This window comes from Truncatella angustata (genome assembly GCF_020726525.1).
Source record: "Truncatella angustata strain MPI-SDFR-AT-0073 chromosome Unknown BKA67scaffold_3, whole genome shotgun sequence".
NCBI lineage: Eukaryota > Fungi > Ascomycota > Sordariomycetes > Amphisphaeriales > Sporocadaceae > Truncatella > Truncatella angustata.
In genome coordinates, this window is record NW_025763383.1 from 1,218,779 (window position 1) to 1,237,731 (window position 18,953).

General features: G+C 50.8%; 8 protein-coding genes across 8 annotated transcripts; 5 read left to right on the top strand and 3 right to left on the bottom strand.

The window, feature by feature from the left end:
* Window positions 1-549: 549 nt before the first annotated feature.
* Window positions 550-2,577, top strand: BKA67DRAFT_657229 (methylenetetrahydrofolate reductase 2; the record flags this gene model as incomplete). The annotated part of the gene is made up of 1 exon (XM_046107078.1): window positions 550-2,577. The coding sequence occupies one exon, from the start codon at window positions 550-552 to the stop codon at window positions 2,575-2,577; it is 2,028 nt and encodes a 675-aa protein (XP_045959544.1).
* Window positions 2,578-3,171: 594 nt separating this feature from the next.
* BKA67DRAFT_560151 (uncharacterized protein) lies at window positions 3,172-6,411 on the bottom strand. The gene is made up of 4 exons (XM_046102436.1): window positions 5,849-6,411; window positions 5,331-5,788; window positions 3,994-5,282; window positions 3,172-3,753 (listed from the first exon to the last, which is right to left on the bottom strand). The coding sequence occupies exons 1-4, from the start codon at window positions 6,111-6,113 to the stop codon at window positions 3,642-3,644; spliced, it is 2,124 nt and encodes a 707-aa protein (XP_045959545.1). The 5' UTR covers window positions 6,114-6,411; the 3' UTR covers window positions 3,172-3,641.
* A 729-nt stretch (window positions 6,412-7,140) lies between these two features.
* On the top strand, window positions 7,141-8,649 carry BKA67DRAFT_657231 (trub family pseudouridylate synthase-containing protein; the record flags this gene model as incomplete). The annotated part of the gene is made up of 2 exons (XM_046107079.1): window positions 7,141-7,177; window positions 7,235-8,649. 2 exons carry the CDS (start codon window positions 7,141-7,143, stop codon window positions 8,647-8,649), a joined length of 1,452 nt encoding a protein of 483 aa, XP_045959546.1.
* A 444-nt stretch (window positions 8,650-9,093) lies between these two features.
* BKA67DRAFT_515141 (C-8 sterol isomerase) lies at window positions 9,094-9,991 on the bottom strand (the record flags this gene model as incomplete). Its single annotated transcript, XM_046097703.1, has 2 exons — window positions 9,094-9,458; window positions 9,703-9,991. The coding sequence occupies 2 exons, from the start codon at window positions 9,989-9,991 to the stop codon at window positions 9,094-9,096; spliced, it is 654 nt and encodes a 217-aa protein (XP_045959547.1).
* Window positions 9,992-10,301: 310 nt separating this feature from the next.
* Window positions 10,302-11,712, bottom strand: BKA67DRAFT_690102 (uncharacterized protein; the record flags this gene model as incomplete). The annotated part of the gene is made up of 2 exons (XM_046109123.1): window positions 10,302-11,456; window positions 11,530-11,712. 2 exons carry the CDS (start codon window positions 11,710-11,712, stop codon window positions 10,563-10,565), a joined length of 1,077 nt encoding a protein of 358 aa, XP_045959548.1. The 3' UTR covers window positions 10,302-10,562.
* An 888-nt stretch (window positions 11,713-12,600) lies between these two features.
* BKA67DRAFT_560158 (uncharacterized protein) lies at window positions 12,601-14,327 on the top strand. The gene is made up of 5 exons (XM_046102437.1): window positions 12,601-12,780; window positions 12,858-12,912; window positions 12,967-13,446; window positions 13,521-13,853; window positions 13,922-14,327. The coding sequence occupies exons 1-5, from the start codon at window positions 12,744-12,746 to the stop codon at window positions 13,995-13,997; spliced, it is 981 nt and encodes a 326-aa protein (XP_045959549.1). The 5' UTR covers window positions 12,601-12,743; the 3' UTR covers window positions 13,998-14,327.
* A 195-nt stretch (window positions 14,328-14,522) lies between these two features.
* On the top strand, window positions 14,523-15,210 carry BKA67DRAFT_516460 (uncharacterized protein; the record flags this gene model as incomplete). The annotated part of the gene is made up of 2 exons (XM_046097812.1): window positions 14,523-14,975; window positions 15,040-15,210. The coding sequence occupies 2 exons, from the start codon at window positions 14,523-14,525 to the stop codon at window positions 15,208-15,210; spliced, it is 624 nt and encodes a 207-aa protein (XP_045959550.1).
* Window positions 15,211-16,712: 1,502 nt separating this feature from the next.
* On the top strand, window positions 16,713-17,438 carry BKA67DRAFT_657236 (uncharacterized protein; the record flags this gene model as incomplete). Its single annotated transcript, XM_046107080.1, has 1 exon — window positions 16,713-17,438. One exon carries the CDS (start codon window positions 16,713-16,715, stop codon window positions 17,436-17,438), a length of 726 nt encoding a protein of 241 aa, XP_045959551.1.
* Window positions 17,439-18,953: the final 1,515 nt, after the last annotated feature.

Here is an 18,953-nt window from a genome sequence, read left to right on the forward strand (position 1 = left end):
TATACATAATAACCAAGTAGTACTTGCTTAATGGTCACACACACCCTCATACGGGGAGACACTACATACATATGATGTATCTATCGATCGGCTGGGCAGAGGCAGACGCACAGGCTTGAGTCCCGCAGTCTCTGGGTCCCGCAGATCCCGGGACTGGTCGTGGCCGGCCCTTGGAGGGGTTGTGGCCGGTAGCGGGGCAATTTTCTCAAGCGACCGAGCGGATTTATCACCAAAAGTCAAAACGACAAAGCAGGAGATGGATTACGCCATGACGACAGATTAACACCTTTTCATAAAACAACATTACCTCGTACTCAGAAATACCCATTTGGCGACTTGCTATTGTCAATAGTGTTTGGGTCAGAGTATTTGGCCAATCGCTTGTCCACGTGATCGGTATATATTCCGGTGCCGGTAACAATTTCCTGACGTAGCGGATCGCGTCTTGCGAGATACCCCACGACAACTCTCTCAAATAGCTGGTGATAAGCCACGCTGAATCTTCTCGATAGACTCGCTGGAGGATCGCGGCCATCTGCATTCAGCATCATGGAGAAAATCACCGACAAGATCGCCGCTCTGCCGGCCGATTCCAATTACTTCTCGCTCGAATTCTTCCCGCCCAAGACGGACATGGGCTTCTCCAATCTGCGCGATCGTCTCGACCGCATGGCACGAGCCCTACGACCAATGTTCGTGAACGTGACGTGGGGTGCGGGAGGATCGACTGCTACCAAGTCTCTCCAGCTTGCCGAGATATGCCAGCGAGAGCTCAACTTGACAACATGCCTCCACCTGACGTGTACGAATATGAGCCGCAAGATGATCGACGGGGCGTTGGAAGATGCCAAGGCGCTCGGAATCCGAAACATTCTCGCTCTACGAGGCGATCCTCCACGAGCGGCAGAATATCAAGACCCAAACGAAGACCCGGAGAACGCCATTGATGAAGGTTTCGTGTGGGCCATTGATTTGGTGCAATACATCAAGAAGCACTACGGAGACTATTTCTGCATCGGCGTGGCCGCATATCCCGAGGGTCATGCCGATGAGAGCCACCCTCAGGGCCAGAGTCTAGAGCATGACCTACCTTATCTGGTCGAAAAGGTCCAGGCAGGAGCAGACTTCATCATGACTCAGCTGTTCTTCGATACGGATGCCTACGACAAATTTGAACAGACGCTGAGAGAGCATCCCAGTGGTGCTTTTACGGCGGTCCCGATCATACCCGGCCTTATGCCGATACAGAGCTATCAAATGATCAAAAGGACGACAAAGCTCAGCCATGCTAAGATACCGGAGTCCCTGATGGCCCGTTTGGATTCGGTCAAGAAAGATGACGAGAAAGTCAAGAGCGTCGGTGTGGACATTGTTAGTGAGATTGTTGACAAGGTCAAGCAGATCAAGAGCAGAACCCCAGGTCCGAGGGGCTTCCATTTCTACACCTTGAATCTGGAAAAGGCTGTCTCGTTCATCGTCGAACGAACTGGGCTTATCCCACCAGCAACATCTGAGGATCTGCCGGAAGAGGCCGTTGTCGACGAACTCATCTCTGTGCCTACTCTACAAGTCAACGGTTCAGACCACAATACACCTGTGGCCTCGCTGAGACGTAGCTCGCGGAGAGAATCGTCGATTGGCTCGGACCCTCGTAATCGAGTTATCGTGAGCGACCGGCCCTTGTCGCATCCTGAGTACGAGACCAGTGCCAGGGACGCGAGCGTGCCAGCGGAACTAATCAACACGAGAGCCAACACCCTCGCTATTTCCGAAGGCGAAGGAGTTCTAGGGCGGGAGGCGACTTGGGACGACTTCCCCAACGGTAGATGGGGTGATGCAAGGTCCCCGGCTTACGGTGAAATTGATGGATATGGCCCAACTCTACACGTGACGAACGCACAGGCGCTTACCCTCTGGGGAAACCCTACAAAGAGGGAGGACATCAGCAATCTGTTTGTAAAACATCTACGGGGAGAGCTGTCGGCCATACCGTGGAGTGAAGAGGACCTGAACGCCGAGACGAGTACGATTGTCCCGCAACTTCTACAGCTCAACTCCAAGGGCTGGTGGACGGTGGCATCTCAGCCAGCTGTGAACGGTCTGCGGTCATCCGATCCCACCTTTGGATGGGGCCCTCAGTCAGGGTTTGTGTTCCAAAAAGGATTTGTGGAATTCTTCATCCCCTCAGCAGAGTGGAAGACCCTGCTCGAGAAGCTTCAGAGCTCAGAAGTCCAGGATACCGTTTGCTTCTTTGCTGCTAATGCGGCCGGGGACTTCGTGTCATCTGACATGACCGGTGGGATCGATGGCGAGGTGCAGCAACCGAGCACCAACGCCGTGACTTGGGGTGTATTCCCCAGGAAGGAGATCGTCACGCCCACCATCATTGAGGAAATGAGCTTCATAGCGTGGAGCGAGGAGGCGTTCGGCATCTTTGCCGAGTGGGCAAAGGTTTATGGAAAGGGCTCGGACAGCGCCAAGCTGCTCGAAAGTACGAGACGGGACTGCTGGCTTGTCAACATCATTCATCACGACTATGTCGACAAGGATGCGCTCTGGAATCTGCTGCTCAACTAGAATTTCATGTATAGCATGTAGGCGTCTTTGCGGCACTCGAATACATGATGTGACCAAGTAGATCTCCTCGTGAAGAAACAACACTACCTGCTGTGATTAGTATGACATGACATTCCGAGACTGCACATCGGTTGGTCCCATCCGTAAGCCCTCCCCCCCTTGCCGACGCCCAGGGGCGATTTTATCAGGTGTCGGTATATGTGACGCCACCTAGCCGTGATTTACAATTAATGGTACGCTGCCGTGCTACACTCCCAGGACCCTGACCAGCGTGTGGGCAGGAAACTACACGTCTTCTAGTCATCTCCCGTTATTGGAAGCGATAACACCTCGTTCGAGTAAATGGAATTTATGGACATGTTCAATTTAACCAAAGTTCCTGGCCGTTCGTCGTGATTGACTGTGGTAAGAGTGCTTTTATCTTGATTGATGGCCAGGTGCTCAGGGAAGAGAAGGGATGAGCAAATCATTTGCTATCGGTGAGCCGGAAACCACTTGGTAGTTTGCAGGTTAAATATACACTGAATGAGTCATTCTCCTATGTTAACCTCTCAATAGCCAACGTATTCCTCAGTTTTGAAGTAGTGGAGTAGTCTTGGAAAGAGTATATTACTTCGGTATTCTAACATATGTTCTCCAGCTCATTGTTCGGAAGAAAGAGCATCCATGGAACTAGTGGGCAACTTAATCATTTGAGTTGCAAGCGACTAATCAGTTTGCGACAACGGCTTCTACTGCATCATTAGTTTGTTCGGTGCGACAGATTATATCTGCAGGATTTGTGGGTATATTTGTTTCTATATTCCCGTGCTCACGACCATAACACACGTTGCAAAAAGTGCCGGAAAGCATCTATGTGGTGCCAACTCACCAGATGCCAGATTACAATATAAAGCTCGCTGTAAACGCCAACCAATGTCAGCCATCACGCCGTGAGGTATCATTCGTAAACTCTTAACCCAATTATCTGTTCACAGATTCGAGACACGCGCCTGGAAGCAGATCAAGTGTGACGATCACTTGTGTGCAATCACACATTGGATGCTTCAACTTGGAAGATCCCTTTAGATAACTAAGGCTTTTTTAATGGGTTGCGGGATTGGACGACCATTGAGCTCAGCTGAGTCTGAGCCCTTCGAGTTAGAAGTTGCTTTGCGGATCTTGTCGAGAAGGTGACTGTAACTATGTTAGACCAGTTTGAGTACAACGTTACCATATGTAGAGGAATCGTTCATGTTTGGAAGAACTGTCTCCTCGTTTATGTGCGTAGTACTGGAGTTGTAGTTCAATCAATACCCAAGTCAGACCGCTGTATGCGTTGTGGTTCCGCGAAACACGTCGCAATGAGTGTACTAGTGGGGTCAAGGTGGGTGATGGTGAACTTCAACAAGAAAAGAAGGGGGAAAATAAGCATACTTGATAGGCAAATGGCCTCGACTCTCTTGCATTGCGAGGTTGACCTTTTTTAGTTCGCGTTCCTTTGCTTCGTCACTTGCTTCCTTTTCATGCTCCTCATAGTGTTGATGGATTAGCTCTTGGCCATCCTCGTCTTCTGCACTGCGAACAACGTAGTCACAGTTAGGTTCCTCACAGGACCATGTGTGATTTGGTCCTTTCGGGGTTGTTGAAGGCAATGGTTCGGCGTGGATCACAACACGCGTAAGTGGCTCCTTGTCGGTGCTGTCTCCATCCTCGTCATCCGAAGACGAGTCTTCTTGTAGTTGCTCCTCATTTTCATCGCTAGCGAAGAATTCTGAGGTCCTGACGTGTTTTCTCTGGGGCTCCTCTTCGTCATCAAAGTCCGTGTCATCTCTGCCATCCTGCTCTCGAAGACGCTTCTGGGCTCCTCCTAATGATGGCCGCAGTCCTGCTGCTTTCCCACTTGGACGACCTCTCGGCGGTTTCTTCCCACTTGTTGGCACAGGTATCGGCGTAGGCGCAGACTTTTCAACCGATGACTTGGTGTTAGGATTTCTTTGACGTCTTTGGATTCTCAGAATGTGTTCTTCCGTGGTGTGTTCATACTTGGGCTCGGCATTGGCATTGTCCTTTGCCCATCTGTACAGCTCGCTCTTATGCCACTCTGGAGCAAGTTGCCGAGCTAGTCCGCCGGCGTGATACTGTAAGACCTCTGCCTTTGATTGATAGTTTGTGATGCTCATGGCCATGTAGATCTTGGTCAGCCAGCTGTTGACCGGAAGAGAGTCTGGGTGCTTTCTGTGCTTTGCTCCAGCATTCCACATGTCAAGCATCTTTTGTCGCTCTTCATTTAAGACGTCAATAACCACAGCCAGGGCAGAAGCTGAGCCTACCGGCATCGCAGCAGGCGGATCGTCCTTTGCGCGGGCTGGCAGCGCTAATGGCTTCTGAGCAAAGTCTCGCATGCGGACGTCGGCAAGTTCAATTGACTCAAGTCTCTTCGGTTTCGACGGCGATTGACGTTTTACCCTAACAGATCTAGCACGTGATGCCCGCTGTTCATCGCTTCCTGACTCGAAAGAACCGAGCTTGCTCTTTGAACCAGCTCTGGTACTGACCGAGGACAGGTCTGTTTGGGCAATTTTGGTTTTGCCTTTAGAGCCACGACTATCCGCCGAGCTTGACTTTTGCCGCATTGAGGCTGGCTTCGACGCAGGCAACTCGGGCTCAGTAAAGGCAATCTCGGCAGAAGGGTTGGGTTTTTTCTTGAGCTTTTGTACAATATCCTGCGGAATTAGCTTGGTACGACGCGGGTGAGAATACGATAGACATACGGGAAATTCATTACTGAGCCAGGCATAAAAGCCAGTGTCTTTGGGAAACTGAGCCAGAAGGAAGCCCGCTTGGTCGTGGCATCGTTCAGTGACTTCCTCCAAGGTAGAGCCGTCGCCTATGGCAGTGGCATACCTATAGAAAATATCCTGTAGTTCAAGCTTGACATCCTTGATGCGTAGTTTCCGCCTCTTTTCCCGTGGTTTGGCCTGCTCAAGTTCTTTCAGGGCGTCCAATTCGGCTTCGTATACATCGAGCACGTTGTAGTGCATGACAATGCCCTGAAACATGATACTGGCGGTTCGGGCATACCGCTGGGCGGGGATGAGTTCAAAGTGAGCTGCCTCGCCAGCGGCCCAGATGACCGGGGTGCCAGATTCTTCTTTCAAGCCGATGGAATAGGTGTAGGTTCTCGAGATTTCTATCCACATGTGCTGAGTTCGTTGGTAGCCTCTGATCACTTTGCGCAAGCATCAGCCCTGTCGTTATGGTTGTTTGGACTGGACTGGACTGGACTTACAACAACTTCTTTGGTCTGGCTCGACAACCAAGAGCCCGCGTATCATGAAGGGTCCTTGGAGATCGACCTGTAGCAGATTGGCCATCTGTCCATGTTTATCGTAGACGACAGCCTCGTCCAAGAGGAAGCATGGCCAGTCCTCCTGTTTTAGACCGGGAGAAGCTGCTCGTATTATCTGGGTCTCTTTGGTGTACACGAGTTGCTGTTCGTCTACGGTGGCGACAGTCGAATTCGAGGCCGCCCTTAGGCGTCGCCTTCCTGCCATGGTTGCGGGGGGCCGTGGAGGGATGGTGTGTATGGCATACGATATGGCGTAGGCTGCACTACGGTCGGGCGGGTTGGAGGATTCAAGTCTGGGGGAGGAGAAGATGAGGTTGGTTGTGATGGAGAGCTCAAATTTGGCCCATAGCTAGTGACCAAGTAGCTGTGGCGGGGTGGTAGTGGTGGTATTAATCTCGAGATTATGATTGTTGGAACAATGCTCATGAATTGATCAGCATGCGCATAGTAGAAGCAAGAAGCACGAAAGCCCGATGCGCGATGCACTTCAGTTGGTACTTCAGTTGGCACTTGAGTTAGCACTTAATTGTCGTATCGATTGGCGGGGAGGCTTTCCAATTGCCCAGGGGCAAGGTCTAGTTCGGGTCGAGGTCTGGTCTGGTCGCCGCAGCCGTCGGAGCACAGATGCTGTAGCTCAGATGCTGTAGCTCAGATAACTTGGAAGTAATGCTACTTGGAAATCAGGCCTTGTGCTGCGCTGAAACGTGGCGAATTGGGAAATGGCAGAGGTACCGATACATTGCGCAATCCTGCACACAGAACTGAACTACTATAGTAACCAACACATACACAATCGATAAGTGCATTGTCATGGTCCAAGCAGCTAACTTATAGTGGTTAACTTACAGCTAAAACTCGCTAACTTTTACAGTAGCCAACTTTTACGGTACTGGATGTAGGTACAGCATGTATTGTATGTATGTAGTTGCCAATGCTGATCCACACCCCGCAAGGTTCACTAGGAACTCTCAATTCTTTCTTAATTTTTTTCTTCAAGGATCATTCGCCGAAAAAAGCTGCCTTCACATTTCTCTGCGCGTCGCATTTTTTCTGCGCGCCGCATTTTTCTATTGACGGCCACGAGGATTCGGATTCGCTCGGCCCAGCGCTTTCCCCATCCGCTCTTCGAAAGACCGCGTTGCTTGTTGCATGTATAAGCGGTGCTAATACTGCGCTCACCTTCACCTTCAATCCGGGTCTTCCCGCGAATGAAAGCTTCGAGGTTCTTCAGAATGGCGGCATCCAAGCCTGTCCTGGACGGCGTATTTGGTATTAACAAGTCTCCCTTGCTATCTACGAGTAAACACTAACACGGCCTCTCCGCAGGCGTGAACAAGCCCATGGGCATGAGTTCTGCCCAGGTCATTCGCGACTGCCAACAGCAGTTCAACCCATCCTCATTCTTCAAGCCAATGATAGACGAGCAGAAAGCAAACAGAGGACAGGAATCAAACAACAAGCGCAAGCGACGTGGCTATGGCAAGAACGATATTCGCGTCAAGATGGGCCATGGTGGCACCTTGGACCCCTTGGCAACCGGCGTCCTCATCCTCGGGGTAGGCAATGGCACCAAATCCTTGCAGTCATTCTTAGACTGCACCAAGACGTACGAGACCGTCGTTCTGTTCGGCGCCAGTACCGACACATACGACAGAGTCGGAAAGGTCTTGAAGAAGACAGCATACGACCACATTACCAAGAAGATGGTTGACGAGGCAATGAACAGCTTCCGTGGGAAGATCGATCAGATGCCACCACTCTACTCAGCCCTCAAGATGGAAGGCAAGCCGCTGTACGAATACGCCCGCGAGGGCAAGCCCATCCCACGTGAGATTGCTACAAGACCCGTCGAGGTCGTCGAGCTGGACATGGTCGAGTGGTACGAACCGGGCACACACGACTACCGCTGGCCCGCCGAAGAAGCCACACAATTCGAGACAAACTTTGCCGAGCAGGTCTGGAAAATCCAGAAGGACCAGACCACCAGGGAGAAGCGCACCCCAGAGGAGGAGCAAGAGGAGAAGGAGGCACTAGAGCGCTTTGACAAGGTCAAAGAGAAAGCCGAGCAGAGGGTGGACGATCTGGTCTACGACCAGAACAACAAGCGCCACAAGAAGGATAAGAGCCCCCCGATGATGATGTCTGGTGCGCTGGGAGAGAAACCCGAAAAGAAGGTTGGTGGCAAGGGCTCCAACCTCATTCCGCCGCCCCATGATCCCAACACCCCGCCGCCGTGGGACGACAAGGGTCCGCCTGCCGCCCGCATTCGTATGACTGTGACTTCCGGCTTCTACGTGCGAAGCTTCTGTCACGATCTGGGCATCAAGGTTGGGTCGAGCGCAAACATGGCTGCACTGTCCAGAAGCCGGCAAGGTGATTTCCTGCTGGGCACCGAGAACTGCATCGAGTACGACGACATCATCAAGGGCGAGGATGTCTGGGCGCCCCAGGTTGAGGCTGCTCTACTACAGTGGAAAAACAAGTCAAAGCCGGGTGCGGCGCAGGCTCCTACGAGGGCCCAACCAGTAGAATCCCCGAAGCAAAAGTCCATCGAAAGTCCTCCCTACAAGCGCAAGGCATCCGAAGAGCTCGTTGCAGAAGAGGCTGCGCCGAAACGAAAGAAGTCCAAGTCTGCTTCTCCCCAGCCAGCCCCGAAGAAGAGCAAGGCCGAGGAAGAGGAGGAATGGCAGGGTGTCAGCGATGTTCCAGTCTCCCAGAAACAGGAAGTTGCACAGGCCTAATTGGAGACCTGGGGGGGCACTAAAACATGTGTGGCGATCTTGAGGCTCATTTTTGGCGTAGAATTAAAAGTTGGAGATCGCTCATTAAACGATTTCGCGGTACATAGAGAGGCATTTTGCATTGGCTAGGCGTTGGTAGGGTTCAAGTGCTCGATTTTTCGGTCACGCCCAATTGATACCATTGTGGTTCTTGACCTCCTAATTTGCTATAGACAATTGGATCATTCAAACCAGAACGTAAGACGTTGTTTTGTAAAACCACACGCACGCACTTGTCTTGATGGCGCAAAGCCGAGATGGATATAGATTTTCCGTCAAGCATGCTTCTCTCGGCGCGATTGACGCTCGAGGATCAGCTCATATTAAAATTAAGTATATAGTTGGCCGCTCGCTCAGCAGCTTTTATGTAACAAGAAATAATACACGGGGGTTTACAGTTAGATTCTAGAACTTGCCCAACAGCAAGTTGCCGACCATCTCGCGGCCGGTGACCCACGTGGTCCTCCACAGGGTAGGGAAGTCCAGCGTCGAGCTCAAGCCGTCGGCGAAGCCGAAGAACAGCATGGGCGGGATCCAGCCACGGGCGTACTCGAGCGCGAAGCAGCCCTCGGGCATCTTGTACTGCTTGACCGTGCCGCGGTGGAGGTGGTGCACGGAGCCCGCGGGGTAGACTTCCGGCAGGTACGCGCCGGGCGTGTATGCCCACTGCTCACCAGTCAGGATGTGGAAGTAGTCGTCCGCCGTGTGCCGGCCCGTGTGCCCCTCGGTACCGATGGTGGTGCCAAAGATGATGAGGTACTCAGTCACGCCTGATTACTTTGGTTAGCGAACCGCTGTAAAAAAGAGTGTGCATCAAATAGATTGAACAGGAAGTTTTGGTGTGCGTGATGGATCAGAAGGAAGGCAACGGAAAGTTTCGACATTATTTTGCGCTTCAGATGACAATAAGGTTTACATCCGAGATTGTTTCGTCATATAAGCACCCGTAGTAAATCTAGCCATTTACAGCTAGATGAACAGGAAGAGGGGAGAGAGGAATCAGCAAAGACTTACTAGCATGGATGATATACATGCCACCCATGGCGCCGCCAGCATTGTTGAAGATGTACTCCTCTTCCAAGTTGACGTTGTTAGGGTGCATGTCATGGAGCTCCTTGGTGATGTAGCGCACGATGCTCTGAGTGTCGTTGCCGTGCGCCGCGATCCCGCGCTTTGCCAGGTCGTGCAGGTGCGCCCGGTCAAAGATGTAGAAGGCCTCCAGGTTCTGCTCCAGCAGGTAGAACACGGGTGTCAGCACACCGATGAGGATGGCGATCCATGTCAGAAGTCTCGTGGACGCCATTGTAACGACGACGACACTACTGTACGGAATTGGGGAAAGGAGTGTGTGAAAGACGAAATGAAATAGTTGGTTTTGAATGCACACCGGAGGAAAACTGACCATAGGGGTCCTCTTCGGCAGTATTTGTATTTTTTTCTCTCTCTTTAGCTTGGCAGGCGGTCAACCGTAATTTGAGATTCGGGATCCGGGGATCCGGCTCTTACGATTGCAGTATGGCCTGTGCCGCGGGTTCCGTCTGGCATTAGCGTGCATTGAGACCCCTGAAAGGCCGCCAATTGGTCATGATAGACGATTCATTGAGCAACGCGCTGCAGGTAGTGTTCATCGCAGTTCATGGAGCATCCCTTGAGCCAATTTAGAGACTACATCTGCTTGAAACTGTTATACTTCTTTCTGGTTTAGAGTAACATTCTGAAAAAACTGATCACCGGCTCCAGTAGTGCTTCAAGTTCTCCCATAAAATATGAAGAGGATAAAGGGAGAAAATGCTCAGCTGTCAGTATTAGTCAACTACTAGGATATGTATTTTAGACAAGGAATAATTCCAGCCAGATATCCATCTCTCTTGCTTCTACAACAAAATGGCAACCCCTTGAGCAGTCTTCCTGGCACCAAGCATGTCGAGCTGCAGATGCTGCACTTGTTGCTTGCTAACAGCATTAACGACCGTCATTGCTGCCTGGGTAGTCCCATTGCCAGGACTCAACGCATAAATGAACTTGCCCGCGGCTTTGAGATCGATGAGGCCCGGGTCCCCGTTCGCGCTGAGATCGATCTGGCCCATCACCATAGCACTCGTGGTTGACACCTCGACTAAACGGTTCTTTCCGACGTCGGTCACAAAGGCCGTATTCGTCGCCGGGCTGATGGTGGCCCAGCACGTGGCCGCCTGGCCATCCACTGCTCCCTTGCCCGCAACCGTCGACGCGCCAGCTTTGTCGATACTGAGGACGGCCGCGCCGAATGATGCGTCGGTGACGAAGATATTACTGCTGCCAGGAATGGGCGTAGAGCCGAACAGAACCGCAGTGCCGTCCGGAGATGACTGCACGCCTTGCTGACTGACAATACCGCCCTGGACCGGAAAGGCCGCCAAAAATCCTGTCTTGTTCACTGCCGGGTTTCCTTTCACGGTGGCAAACAGCGTCGAGCCGTCACCCGAATAAAATACTTGGGAGACAGTATTCTCTGGGCCAACAGGGGGGGTGCTTTGACCGATATCGAACACGCGTAAAGTATCCATTGCTCCGATGCCTTGGCTTGAGAAGGAGGCGCATGAGATGCCCGCCTGGGCCCCCGTCATACCTACACAGACCTGTTTGTTCGTCTGAGAAGCAGCGACAGTGTTTGGGAATTCGCCGGGCACGGGTACTGGCCGGCCAACCATTGTGAGGTTCGTTGGGTCATTCTTGTCAATGGCAAACATGGTGACGCTGTTGGACCCAGCATTGATGGCGAAGAGATGCTTTTGGAATCACCTGTTAGTGAAAGACTGCTTTTGTAGTGCGAACATTTTTAACGTATTGAGATGTCCATACATTACCAGCTGTTGTTAAGGCTGATTGGCTGAACAGCGCATCCGGAGCAGCCGTCTCATTTGTCGCCAACATCCCACTTGAACCCGAGCCATCTGTAGGCGTGGATGAAGCACCGCAGTCGCTGACCGTTCCGTCTATTTGAACAGGAAGGGCAATGATGCTGTTGTCTTGTTCGTTCGTCATCGTGTATACTGCTTTAGCATTGACGTTCCGTGGCTGGCATGGCTTGGCCAGAATCGGGATCGCCATTGGCGCAACGCATAAAATTTGGAATAGACTAGGCATTTTGTTTGCTGAATTGCCAAGAGACGTATGTGAAAAACGAACGGATGAATTAGAAGTAGTAGGCTACCTGAGCTCGACTACTTTATAAGCAAACTAGCTGTGGGTGATGGGTCGAACAGGACCTTGACAGCCGCGATCCAGCTCAGACTATATACAAATATCTTCTCTACTAGAAAGAAGTTCTCCCTTCAAGTCCAAGAGCTATATCATCAATAATTCCCTTTTGGGACAAGGAGGGACAAGGAAGTGTGTTAAGTATGATCATGTGTAATGAGACAGATTAACAAGCCATTCGTGTTTAATGTCACCCTTGGACTCCTGCTACCGCACCAACGGACACACGCTTGAGATAATCAGAATTACCTATTTGGAACACACCAGTAGAGATAGTAGCCTTCATCCTAATGAGGGAGATGACACTATCAGCATGGCCTATCTCGGAACAGAATGGTCTACCCCGTCTTGGAAACAAGGAGGGCTGATCATAGTGGAAACCGTAGCTTTGTGTGCAGGCATCCTCCGAGTTGAGTAGTGTCGCCCTGAACTAACCCCCTGTAAGCATGCCGTCTCATGTAGGTATCTCAGAGGCTGTAAGAGGCCGTATGATCGACCACTAACTGCATTTGCGAATTTTGATGACCCAACGTTTTAAGCTTGAACATGAGACAACAGGGGGCGATACCCCGGAACATGGACATCATACTAAACACCAAGGATTTTTTAGCGCCTAATTCCAGTGGATGAGCACTCGGGTTATTGCTATTGATGCGCAGTATCGGAGATTAGATTTATTTAAAACCGTTACTATCCAGAGGCTTGAGTGCAAGATATCGATCACATCTCCTCATTTTTGAGCCCAAGGTGGCACTCAGCTTACACGAAACCCGTTACTGGTCTTATCCTTACTTAAGAGTGCATTACTCGATATCATGAGCAACGGGGTTTTCAGGATATTTAATCCTAAAGGTGCGCCCTTAGGTCTCATGCGCCGTATCCGGGTGAATGATAGCTATCTGGTAAGCGAATGCTGATGCTGATCACAGGACCCAAAGAGGATCCTATTGAGAAAAGGAAAGACCAAGTTCGGCGGGCGCAGAAGTAGGTCTCTCATTCGGTAACATGTCAAGTCTGTACTGAATAAACATCGCACAGGACTTACCGTGCTCGCAAGGATAAATACACAAGATCACTAGAAGCTGCTTTCTCCAGAGCGCAGGTGCACGAAGAACAACTCGTGAATCAATGTGTGCGTCTGCAAGCGACTGTGCATGTTCTTGCTGAGCTTCTCGTCAAAAATGGAATCCAAACTCCTCCCGAGTTGTGCTATGATGAGAGGGGAAACGACTCTGAACAGATGTGGTTGACGAACACTTCGTCAGCCTCTGCCAGTTCGACACCAACGAGCACCCCCATGTCACGTACCGAAATCTTTGAGGTCATGACACATAAGTCGCCGCTGGAACTATCAATGAGCCAATCATACACTGGAAAGACGGCGCAGAATTCTTCCATGAAACGGAACGACCAAGCGTCCGTCAACGAGGTCAATAATACCACCGGAGCTCTCAAGTATCGTTCATTACACCTTTGCCACCTGGATCAAGTGGCTGTAGGTATGGAATTTGTACTGACGTAAGGCTTTCCACGATTCCGTTAAACCCCAGAGCAAGACCGTGATCTCCTGCTAATTTCTCTTGGACCAAAAGGATAGAAGAGCCGTGTCGAGACCATATTCACGGCGATCTCAACAAGCCCGACGAGCCCAGTGGTCATGCTATTACGGCAACAGCGCAACTGCATCGTACCAGGAACTGGTCTGTGGCATCGGGAACCTCGGGTCCTGCGCCACCTGATCAGACCTGCTCCGCTGTTATACTTGATCGTATGCGGGCTTTGTCGCCACTATTGTGTTCAGCAGGCGAGACGACGCCGATACAGGCATGGGACTTGATTCGGTGTCAGCCACAGTTCGGCGGCCTTGCACTACACGACTTGAGATATCTAGCAAAGAAACTGCGCGACGCTGTCAATTGCCACGGGTATGTCATGCCAATCCCGGACAACAACATATATTGCATCAATGAGGTTGGACTAATGATGCCTCAAGGTATGGTGCTGTGGTCGAATTATCAGTCGTCGAGGATCTCCTGTCTGAGATCCTTGTGCGTGGTAATTCGTTCTGAGTCCACACTCGTTAAGCAAGCCATGCGATGCAAGTGTACTCACTGGCAGCTTGCGTAGATATAAGCATTATAGCACACCGTAGTGTGGAAGGCAGGATGTGATGCGCATATCTTCCGGGATTCCATGGATAATGAGAAGCTGTCTCGGGTGATTTCTCAAGGGAACTCCACATGGCACTAACAACTGGGGAATACAGTACCCGAATGCGGGATCGGGGAGCGAGGGAACTAAGATTAGATGAATACATAGTTGGTGATAATATGTCGGCTGGAAATAGAAGCAAGAATGACTTCAATTGAGGGTCCAGCGGATCCTCTGGATCTACTATAGCCCAAGAGCCCTGCCCCCATGCCAGCCGCCATCTGCAAGGCTCGCGTAGCCCCAGAGCTCTAGACACAAGACGAGTTAGCGCGCAGTACACCCCTAGCTAGCGCATTGCAGTCGCCCTTCTAGCTGCAGCTCTTAAAAAAGTTCAGGTCAATCGCAAATGCAGTATCGCAAACGTCACCAAACCACAAGACAACATGGCGCAAACTATAGCGGTTCCTGGCCAACTGCTCGGCTCTGCAGAAAAATACGCCGCCGGCGCTGGCACACATATCCAAGACTCAAATCTGTATTCGTCCCTTCTGGGTACGGTTGCCGTCGAGCAACCCGAGAAGGCGCCCGGTCCCGCGAAGCGACTCACCAAGATCGAGGCGTTGAAGACGCCTGCGACACTCCCTACGATATCTGTCTCGAGATCCGGCATCTCGGAGAAGCGCGAGGTCCTGCCCGAGGTTGGAAATGTGGTCTTGTGTCGGGTAACACGGATACAGCCCCGCCAGGCCAGCGTCGCAATCCTGGTGGTGGGAGAGACGGTGCTGGAAGCTGAGTGGCAGGGTGTCATACGTTCGCAGGATGTCAGAGCGACGGAGAAGGACAAGGTCAAGATCTATGAAAGCTTCAGACCAGGCGACATCGTGAGGGCGCAGGTGGTAAGTTCGAATTTCCAAGCATGGACGGCGTAGTACGGGGAGAGCTAACCTGGACATTTGGCAGATTTCCCTTGGTGACCAAGCCAACTACTATCTGTCGACTGCGAGCAACGAGCTAGGTGTGATCATGGCAACGAGCGAAGCAGGCAATGTCATGTTTCCCGTTAGTTGGAAGGAGTATAGGGACGCAGACACCGGACTTAGTGAGAGTCGGAAAGTTGCGAAGCCATTCTAGGTATCCGTTCACGTAGAGAATTGGACGGATTACGAACGAGGTTCATTGTGTCTTTGATGACATAAGTTTATCATGGAAACAAGCACAGGTGCGTACTTTGCATCACCTCGTTTGTTCTCTTTTTGAGACTGGAGTTGCCGCTGCAGTTGTCACAGATGAAGATCCATCCATCATATGGCCCTATGGCGGAGACCAAGTGAGCTGTAGAAGTTGTAGACAGCCTCAGATTGGCCAGCCACGGTCAACATTCTGTATAAGAGGAGACTGAGGGGGGATATCTGTCAGTGCACGGTCCGTGTACTAGAATGACGTAGGGCCAACTTCAACTATCTTGAGAACGATGGAAACAGCAATTACTGATGTTAACTATGTACAAAATCTCACACGTAATCCACGTGCGAAGCAAGCTGAAGCACCATGAACTCGCAATGGAGCGCATTTGCTATTCACATATTCAAGCTGGCAAAGTACAGTACGCACTTATTTGACGCATTGAGAGAGATAGACATACATGGACTAGATGTAACATGTTGACAAGGCCTAATTAACCTTATTCTTCAAAACCGGTGGTATATCACATTTGCCTTTCAAGATCCTCTCGGGATTCCCTATAATATTATGTACTTCCTAAAACCCTTTTATCGTTTCTCCATCCTAACCCATTTGAATCTTTTTATTTTTAAACCCCCACCCCCGACGACGAATATTTACAGAATTTTGTTGCGAGTTACATGTTCTTGTACAGTCCCTGTCCGTTATCAAGCTGTCCAACTTTACTCGTGACAAGGGGTTACTTTGGGACGGGCCGCAACTTTGGACTGGACTAAATCATAGAAAAAAGACTTGTTACAGAATAATTGATGATTTGTCGTCCGAAACCACAGACCTAATATTAGTGCCGTTCTCAGCAAAGAAGCCACTCATTTCAAATTGCGAGCAACGGAGATTTGATCTCTGCACCCTGCCTGCTTGAATATACGCGACATGCCCCCAGCGAAAGCCAGCTGCGCCTCGTGGCACTCGTTTTAATCCCCGCCACCTACAAATAGGACAGGACCCTGCATAGCCTCCCCCAGGAGACCACCCCTACGTAATAATGCGACTGGACAAGTGCCGTGTCAATCTGCAGCTTGCTTGCACGGGAAGGTTGGAAGAAGGAAATATGACTGCGGCCCAACCTCGCATCATGAGACTTTTGCCAATTCTCTTTGCTTCATGATACGAACCTTGATTTTTTTTTACGACGATACGATTGCTATATACCCCTTAGACGCCCTGGAATTTGGATTACGAAGGATTGAGACACCATACGTTGTAGCAATCCTACACACACACATACACACGCCCGCGCGCGCAGCGACAAACGAATTTGCGACTTCGCTTTCTCTTGAGCGTCAACTGCAACGAGAGACTTCAGGCACTGTACTAATACACGAAACAATTGATACCCAACGCAACCACACCCGAACTCGCTAATGGCATTGGGATTGCCCACAACCACCATGACTGTCGATACCACCACGAAACCATTAACACCTTGCTGTCCAAATTGCAACGCAACCCTTTTCTCACCCGACGGTACAGTCGAGGACCCGACCGCCGCCCTTCTGGCAGCACAGAAGCAGATTGCCGACTTGCAAGCACAAGTTCGCCTGTTGAATCAGAAAGCCACCGCCGCCGTCGACCGCTGGGCTGACTACGAGGACGAGCTGTCACGGTTGCGCGCCGCCTCCATCTCCACGGCCAACAGCAGAACTACACAAATGCACACCCCCACGCCGTCGCAGAGCGGCACCTCAATCCTGGGCAGCCCGACGAGATCGAGCTTCCTGAACGCAGGCGCAACCCGGATATCGCAGCTCCTTAGCCCGCGGAAGAGCACGCCAAACCTCACGTCCGTTGGCGGGCGGGGATCGCTGGCCTCCGGGCTGCCAAGTCCAGCGCCTAGTACTGACGATTTGATGGAGGCGCTTTCGCGCGAGCAGAACTTGAGAATTGCGGCTGAAGGCAAGCTGGATGAGACGTCGAAGGAGGTCGAGGAGCTGAGTGCGACGCTGTTCGAGCAGGCGAACGAGATGGTGGCAAGCGAGCGGAAGGCTAGGGCCAAGTTGGAAGAACGAGTGGAAGTGCTCGAGAAAAGGGACGAGGAGAAGAGGAACCGGCTGGAGAGATTAGAGGGTGCGATGGGACGGATCGAAAGGGTTGGGCGCTTGTTGGATGGAAAGTGAGCCTAAAGTACGCGCACAAGACCAAGACGATTGCAGTCATGATCTTTGCGCTGCCAACCACCCCCCGCTACTCATATCTGAAGGCTGTCTGGTGTCTTCGAAGGAAGGTATTTCTTCGGGCCGCAATCTGAATGATGAGCATTCAGGCATGAAGACATGTTCAGCACCGAACACAGGTTTTGCGACAACAGAATAACGGGCCACATATCAAACCGGCTGAACCCACATTGTTGACCTCTGCGGGGTGGGTCGATCGACCTGAGTTGGATACCTACCAGCTGTACTCGAATATCGAGAAGACTGTTAAGGCTAGAATCTCGCCATTCAAGCGCCCAGTCCCATGGACATGTTCCATAACGCTGTCTGGCCGGCAAGTCTTGAAGTCTTCTCAATAGCTTCAATTATGCAGACCCATACATACCCTGTGGTGTATATGCAGGGACCACATCACCACTGCAGATAGATCTGTCATCACACTTTGAATGGCTTTTCAGCGTCAGGTTATTTTCGTATGTTCTTTTAGATTGGCCAAACAAGCCTATTCGGTAGGACAGGATTCCAGAGCCTTGCAAGACTGCAAGCACTGGCATGGACAATGAAGAGGAAAGCATTATGACCGGTCAGCTGTCTCCAATGCATCGAAAGATCAAGTCCACCACTCGGTGAAGTGCACAGAAGCCTATTATGGCCAGGTACGTAGCTGGCCTAGCCGCTGATGGCTGTCAGTACCAGCTATTCATATTTAGGTATCACCACCACGTGGCATTCATTGAATCCCGTAATACAGACGAAGAAGAAGCAAACAAACAAAGCGTCACGAAAGGTTATCATCGTCTGGGTGGGCACTTCTGAGGTGGTTGAAATAAGGCACACGATGCATTGGCTAAAACCGATGCTTTAGGTTAGGTCATCAGCCTCTAGGACAACGGTGGAATGGAACGTCGTCAGACGATATGTGGTCCAGTCCCAAAACAAGTCAATGAAACCGGTTGTCAAAGATTCAATACACATCCAGTAGAAACTGATAGATTATGACATGGTTTATAATCGATATGATAACTTCCTCCAACATACAGAGAAGCAATTTATAATTTCCTAGAAAATTAAATACAAGGAATGCTAACATATTGCACAAATCGTGATGTCAAGGAGCCAAACTTTACATGTGTTTTTAAAATAGGTATGTTCATTGCAGTAGACTAGTCGAAGATGCAGACAATATCGCCACCGTATTGATTGAGCTTACTCTTTTCTGGGTGCTCGAAGAATATTTCAATCCTATCGTATAGAATATTAGAGCAAGCTCTCATGAACCAGCAAGGCATTGTATCCAATCGAGCAAAACCAAAAGTGTTTATGATGTTAGAAGATATGGGAGCTCAAGGGACTGGCGGCCTGGTTTGAGGAATATTATTATGATTGGTGTATGGTGTGGAAATATCAACGGAAGAGTATGGTTATACAACTGCGAGTAGTGAAGTTCGCTCTTGGGTGATCTTAGGAGGCCGCTCTCCA

What these genes read in the sequence shown, in the direction of transcription:
- BKA67DRAFT_560158 (XM_046102437.1), top strand. Translation starts at nt 12,744, where the DNA reads ATGAGCAACGGGGTTTTCAGGATATTTAATCCTAAAG. An exon ending in GGTATGGAATTTGTACTGAC is followed by an intron (nt 13,447 to 13,520) that starts GTAAGGCTTTCC and finishes TTGGACCAAAAG; the next exon opens with GATAGAAGAGCCGTGTCGAG. An exon ending in GACGCTGTCAATTGCCACGG is followed by an intron (nt 13,854 to 13,921) that starts GTATGTCATGCC and finishes TGATGCCTCAAG; the next exon opens with GTATGGTGCTGTGGTCGAAT.
- BKA67DRAFT_560151 (XM_046102436.1), bottom strand. Translation starts at nt 6,113, where the DNA reads ATGGCAGGAAGGCGACGCCTAAGGGCGGCCTCGAATTCGACTGTCGCC. An exon ending in GGCTCAGTAATGAATTTCCC is followed by an intron (nt 5,283 to 5,330) that starts GTATGTCTATCG and finishes CTAATTCCGCAG; the next exon opens with GATATTGTACAAAAGCTCAA. An exon ending in CGAGGCCATTTGCCTATCAA is followed by an intron (nt 3,754 to 3,993) that starts GTATGCTTATTT and finishes ACATAGTTACAG; the next exon opens with TCACCTTCTCGACAAGATCC.